Consider the following 7,253-nt stretch of genomic DNA (forward strand, 5'->3'; position numbering starts at 1 on the left):
GGAATAAGAAGTTCATGAAATCCTCAGGGATAAAGAAAATACTTTGAAAATTCTATGAAATTTATTTTTAAAAACATTAGAGAGTTAACAGAAATAAAGCTTACAGGAAAGTTTGTTTACATTTAGCGTCTGGAGGCATGACATCTCTACACTCCTACCAGTAAGATGACTCAGTTGAGATTTCATTTTTTGAGATTGAATTCTATATTTAATCAGACTGCTTTACACAATTCTTCAAATGATTTTGATACCTTGTGGTAGATTTTGTTTTCTAAATAACTTTGATGCGGAATTTGAAACAGCTGTTCTAGCTTTCTGTTGGCTTAAACATTTGCTATCCTTATATAAATTACATATAAAAAAATTGCTTTTGGATTTTCCCTACTTGTTTTCAATCTTTCCACCTTTCAACAAAACTCAGTGAACTTTTTCCCTAATCAATTTTTGTTTTCCCTCTAGGAATTTCTAAGAGAAATATTTCTTCATGCTAGCTCTGTGTCACTGTCCTCTGTCTGGCTATGATTAATGCCAGGTAACTTTTTCCCTAGTGTAATTATAAAGAAAGCTTGGAAAAATAACCCAGAGTGAAAAGGTCTTAAACATTTCCAAGGCAGACATAATCGAAATGAATAAATGTGTGGTCTCACATGTGGGTATTTACATATTCAATATGAAGTGGATGTGTTGAAATTCTCTATAACTTATAAAGTGTAACAATACTATATCCAAGATTTTATACCTTTAAATAGTGACCAAAGCTCTCTTCCCATATGCCTTACTTCAGAAAATAAAATATTAACAGGAATATGGTGACATTATCCTTTCATGGACTAATATTCTAGATTGGTGGTTCTCAACTGGGACAGATTTTTGTCCTCCAGGGAATATCTAGAAATGTCTGCAAATATCTTTTTAGGTTGTCATGACTAGAGGTTGTGAGCACTATGGGTATCAAATGGATGGAGTCCAAGAATGCTGCTAAACATCACAAGGTGTGCATGAGGACCAACCCCCCACCCCACCCCAAAAACACACAAGGAGGAGCTCTGCACTACAACGGTCACTAGTGCCATGGTTGAGAAACTATGCTTAAAACTAATAAAGAAAATATTGGTTTGGAAATCAAATTTTGCAAAAGTAAATTGTTCCCCTTTGGAAGTGTATTTCTCGTTACTGGCTCCTAAGTAAAGTTAATGCTGCCCTGGAATAGCCCGTTAATAAATGACTACCCTGAGGTGCTGTCTAACAAGCAGTCTGTGCTGGTGTGTTTATGTACCTCTGCCCTGAGGCCAACACCAGCTGGGTGATATTAGAGTAATCCAAGAAGCACAGGGCAAAAGCAAAGTGAGTTTCCATATTTGCCCGCATGTGCACCTGTCCAGGTGGGGATGCTAATGAACAGAACAGACAAGACCTTGCTAATGAGCAAGTACATTATTTATTATAGTGACTGGAACAAAGTCAGTGGGAGAAAAAGACATGGCAGCAGCATGAGAGTTCTCAGAGGCACCCAGGCTAAAAGTACCCGTTTACACTCCATCTTTTCAGATGCCCTTAACTCACCTTATTTTTGTCATCAGAATATGTCAGATTAGTGTACATTCAGTAGTTTTTCTCTCCCTGTTTTGACTGTTACACCATAAGCTCTTGGAAACCCAGACCTCTACCTTTTCTGACTTTACACACTGTATTCCTACTAAGTTCCCAGCACCCCTCCCCGCACACAAATTGATGCAGCCGCCCAGGATTCCCTACTCTCTGACGGTACCATTTATAAAGCAGCCCTTCCTTAATTAGCTCATTCTCCTTGTCTCCCCTTCCATTACCCTCTTGGTAGGGAAGTGATTCATGCAAACTTGCAAATGGCATGGTGAATAAATATAAAAAATACAGAAAATAACTCTTGGCTGTTGGCAGGTGCACCGTCACGGAGACAGCACTCTAAACTGCGTTCACCTTCTCTGCACCTTTGAATCACCCCTGATTCTACTTTATAAAGCTACTAAATGTACTTCAGAGGCGACTTCCCAAAACAAAATTCTAGTTGAATAAGTGTGCCAATTCATTTTTACTTCCCACTATCACAGTTTGAGATCATAAACACAAATCTCTCTTCACCCATAAGCTAAGATGCAAAATGATTTTTGGTTACCATCTAAAGTCTACAGTCAAATCTAATGACATCGAGATAAAAACAATTAATTTCAGAATCATCTTTGGCTCCAGAGGGGCTTTTGAATTTACATTGAGAAGTATATCCTTTTTGTTTTTTTAAAGGGGGGGAAATAAAGCTCCAACAAGGAATCTAAGTTAAGGCCCTCTCCAGATAGATGTTCAAAAATTGTTCACTGAACTGAATCAAATTTATAAAGTTGCAGACTTTAATAAGACAAACTATGGAAAATAATATAAAATTTTAATGACCGTGACTTTTAACAAGGTCGCATGTTGGGTTTTGGTTTTGTCATTGACATATTTTCCTACTTTTTAAAAAATATCTAACACCAAGGAATTATGTCAATCATAAACACAATTTTAAAAGGCCAAATTTCCTGATAGACTGTCTGCTTACACTTTTTAATTATGTTTTTCTTCTTAAAAATGACCATTTAAAAAAAATTGTCATTTGGCAAAAGATAAATAACAATCAAAGATGCTCTTGAAAGTAAATTCTAAGGTTGCAACACGAGCCCAGTCATTATGTTAAACAGAGCACTCTTCTATGAAAGATGGATGATTTCCTCTCTTCAGTGCAGCCTACTGTCTGTTCTCAGCCACAAAAAGATAGTCCCTTAATTAGAAAACTTGAGTGTTAGGATTGTTTTATATCTTCCATTCTAGTATTAGCCTAGCATATGTAAACACAAACCTCAAATGAGCCTTCCCGTTCCAGCATAGGTGACTGTTCCATATGGAAATTTTGACACAAGTTCTAAGCACGTTTGTTGCTTTCTCTAACATTTTACTAAAGATCAGTATTGATTTCCTGGGAGTCATTTGGAAATAGCAGTTTCAGACTATCACATATTAATCTTTCCCCCAGACTTCCTAATGTTGACCTGCTGTCACACGGGCTATTTAAGCAGGCGTTAGGAGATCCAAGCTGAAATAGCTACATCCAGGCAACAGGTAGATCTACTACTGCCTTCTAAGAAGCCAGTGTCTTACAACACAGCATCATGTTATCATTTAATATTCATCAGTCTCACATTCCCCAAGTCACTCGGAACCCCAAAGAGAAAGAACCTAAAAATAGCTCCACAGAGCAAGCAGAATCACATTGCTGTTTACACAGCTTTTCTTGTGGCCATAAAGAATTAGATTAATTTGCTGACTTATAAGTGCAAAGTATGAAATATGGAAACAAGACCAAGTTAAAAGCAGTATTCCAAAGAGGGAAGGAATGAGCTCACTGATCAGAGCTTATCTGAGGCAGAAATACCAGCATACCCGGGGGCTGGTGGTTGCCAGGTTTTACAGTCTATTTGGAAAAAGAAAAAAGAACTTCTCTTCAATGCATAAGCCTCCTAATTTATTGCAATTAATGCTTTGATATTATTGTACAAGTGACAATGACACTGTTTAAGCAACAGCATCTTTACTCTGCACACTGGTTCAATTAGTAGGTTCATTAATATTGGTATTCATTCCTTCAGCTCAGCAAACTACTAGAGTTATAATAGTGCATAAATTCAAAACTTAATTATATTGTTCAAACACTAATTAAAATGTATTGGCGTGGCATTGTCAATTAAAGCTATATTCATCAGCTCGGTAGGACCCTGCACGGTACCCCCTGCAGACATGGAGAAGCCACAGTAATGAATTGGATACCGTTACGGTGGGGTAACCTACCAGGCTGTTAGACCAGTTCCTCTAAGGCTCACTCAGGAGATGCTGTACACTTTCTAGAATGTGTCCAGGGGTGTGGAGAATAGTTTTTCATTAAGAGGAACTGTCTGCCCAGTTCCTTGTACATGATGCACAGTATGCCCTGCCCTCCACTGTAGGTAAGGTATTTACCGTAAGCCCATCTCTCCCTGATGTATCAGCAACCTGCTATTGTTTACTGCTGAAACCTTATGGCTGGCGAGTGCTCCATATGTTCTCACTGCCTTTACGGTGTTTTAACATTACTCTAACACTCTCGCCAGCATTAAAAGGACCCAATGGCAAATGACGAAGCTTCCAGTGCTAAGAATTACTGCAATTTAAATCATTTCCAGATCTCTTTGCTGAGTACCTGCCAATGTCTCTTTGGGAAAAAAAATGGTACCACTTGGCAAGACAGCCTCCCCAGTGACCACAGAGCAGAGATGTCCTCTGGGCTACACAGGTCAGATAGATGCTTAGAAAGTAGAGAAAAAAACATAAGTATATTCAGTTCGACAGGATTCATTTTATGCACACTCTCATTAATACCTGGATTCTCTTCTTTTTACAAATAAGGACATTGAGATCAGAGAGATTGAGCACCATGTTCAAGGTTGACTTCAAGACTACAGTTATTTTTCTAGAAAATGTTACTGCCTGTGGCTCACTACCTTGCAGGTAGAGCTATGGTAATGCCATAGAGAACATTTTTCTTACCTAAGCAGTACTGGTGATTAAGTCACCACAGACCCATAGTTCTGAAAATAATTATGTTAAAAATAAATCACGAGGAAACGATGAGCTTAAAATGCTCTAGGGAGGAGTTAATACTACCGTACCACTAAGCCCGGGCAGTGAGCCTTCCAAGCTGAACTTTTTTTCTTCATTGAAGAATTATATTTTCCCATGTATTATCCCCAAAGTATCCAACACATCCCAAATCCAGTTCTTGTTTTTGTTCCCTAATCGTTTTAGCCTTACACCAGCCCCTTGGATGCCTTGTGAACTTACTGGACCACTTGGACTCCTGCTCAGCAGCGGCCCATAGAAACCCTTAGGGGCGAGCCGCCCTCTTCCTCTGTCTCCCACGGGACCCAGCAACATGGGCTTTGTAGCTCCTGTGCAGCAAAGTGTGTGTCTGTCGCTCTCATTGCTACTTGGTGGGGTAAATACTTGGGATGAGTAAACCTTTCTTTGCAGTTCGTCTAGTTGTTCAGTAAAATGGAAACTGGAAACTCAGAAGAATTCTGTAGACATAGATCTGAGGAGAACCATTCCAGCTCACCAATGGCTTTGCCTAGAAATAAGAATTCTGGTAAATACTAACAGCTCAAGGCTCTTTGCGCTTGGCCCGCCACAGCTGTAAGTTTGTGACTATGGCTTTTCCTCTTTGGTCTGAAGCGTTCGGCATTAACTGTTGAAGTCTCTGCACTGCTGAGCAAGTATTGTCCTACCCCCTGTGTTTACCTGATATTTACAGGCTGTTTCTGTTAACTACCACAGGTTTACACCCTATGAGTGGTATAACCCCCACCCGTGCAACCCCGACTCAGATGTGGTGGAAAACAATTTTACTTTACTAAACAGTTTCTGGTTTGGAGTTGGAGCTCTCATGCAGCAAGGTACACCGGTTGCCCATCTTGGTCGCACGCATCCCACAGTCTGCTGACCGGCTTTGGTGCTGGTAAACTCCACCATGAAATTAGAAAGTAGGCTCAAATAACATCTCAGGAATAAAGAAAAAAATAGCAACTGACGTTCTAGCCAGTTACAAAGACAACGAAAAAGCAAAAAGAAAAAAAAAAAGAAAAATCAACTAATGGATCTCCCTTGCTACATATCTAAAACACTGTTATCAAGTAGTGAGGACAAATTTTCCTGCGGGTATCAAAGGATACGGTATCTTAGAAATTGTTTACAAACTTGTATAGATGGAGAAGTCATTGTTCTCCTTTTTGGCCATAACTCTTCAAGTCAGAGGTTTAAAAGGAGTGACATGTAAATCCTTTGAAGATTAAAATAACTTCAAATCCTCCAACCACTGACACTAGAACTTCTACCTAATTACCACTCTGACAGACTACTGAGATTCACCTCAGCTTCCCAGAACTATTTCATACTCTCCCTCCATAGGTAACCATAGCAACAATAAACTGTAGGGGTTGGGAAAATCAAATTCAACCATAGAAATGTAATCTATTTTATACAGGTTCTATGACTTGGGGAATTTTGCTTTGGTAGGGGGAAGAAATTGTTTTAACTTTTGGAAAAAATCCATCTCTTTTGTGCATTTTCTTCCGCTTTGATTCCAGCCATATGGAATAGAAAAGCTTCTAAGATTAAATGCACGAATTTAAGAAAATCATAAGTCACAGATGCTGTTGTGTTGGGGGATATCTGCTCATTTGACTATCAGCTGCAAAATAAATTGGCAAAAGAAAATTCAACTGGGATACACATTAAATGTGTTTGCTATTTGGAACTGAACCCTCAGGTTTCTCATTAGGGAGTTACCACGCTATCTGAAATGTTTATATTGCGGGTCTTCAAATTAGAGGAGAGAGTCTGTAGTGTGGAAATGCCAAATAGTTGAAGAAAGTGGCAAATCATCTATTACACAATTAAGCCCAGTTTCCGTGGGCCCTGCTACACAGGTATAGACATCATCTGATTTACGAGAAATCGCTTGCATAAAGTATAGCACCTAGCCATAAATCCTGCAAGACATTCCATTAGAAGCCATCTGCTCCTTAACCAATGCATTTAATTTTTAGAATATTTATCTTGAAAAAAATTACTTTAAGAGTGAAGGAGACACCCCTCCCTACATCTTACCATCTCCAGTCTTTAGACTAGAAAAATACACATTTACTTTTCACAGCCTGGAGCAGGTCTGCAAGATACCTGACCCGAACGCCTTCTGTCATGGGAGCACACCTGCCCCCAGAACTTCTCTTTCATCTTCTACCTGTTTGGAGTTTACCATCATCCACAGCAAACTGTGGGATGCAGTGTCTATTAGTTACCACTACCTTGGGTACATGACAGTCAGCCCCAACCAGACTCTGCTTGTCTTTCAAGAAGTTCACAAATATTTGTCAGGGACAACAAATGTTTCTGTGTACAAACTGGTGGTGCTTGTGACTGTTAGTGCATCTGTCCTTAAGCATGTGACCTCAAACATGCTCTCCTCTCTTGCGCTCTCTCTTGGTAGCGGAACCTTGGCACTGTACTCGATTGGAAACCATTTTGTTTAACTTTTTCTCTAATGTGATGCTCAGACTTTCTCTTTTCTACAGAGCGTGAGCAAAGTCTGGATCAGGATTGGCTGTCATGTCTGCCGTAAAAGGCACTAAAGGGACTTCAGCAAGGACTGTCTC

General features: G+C 39.4%; 1 protein-coding gene across 1 annotated transcript in view; it reads left to right on the plus strand.

Annotated features, from left to right (window-relative positions):
• The window catches only part of GRIK1 (glutamate ionotropic receptor kainate type subunit 1), a 380,233-nt gene that overhangs the window by 335,795 nt on the left and 37,185 nt on the right, over window positions 1-7,253 (plus strand). The window contains exon 12 of the mRNA XM_023517450.1: window positions 5,377-5,495. Coding sequence (XP_023373218.1) covers window positions 5,377-5,495 — 119 coding nt within the window. The remainder of the gene's footprint in view (window positions 1-5,376; window positions 5,496-7,253) is intronic.

Source organism: Otolemur garnettii, unplaced genomic scaffold (genome assembly GCF_000181295.1).
Source record: "Otolemur garnettii isolate 467f Iridium unplaced genomic scaffold, OtoGar3 scaffold00111, whole genome shotgun sequence".
Classification (NCBI taxonomy): Eukaryota; Metazoa; Chordata; class Mammalia; order Primates; family Galagidae; genus Otolemur; species Otolemur garnettii.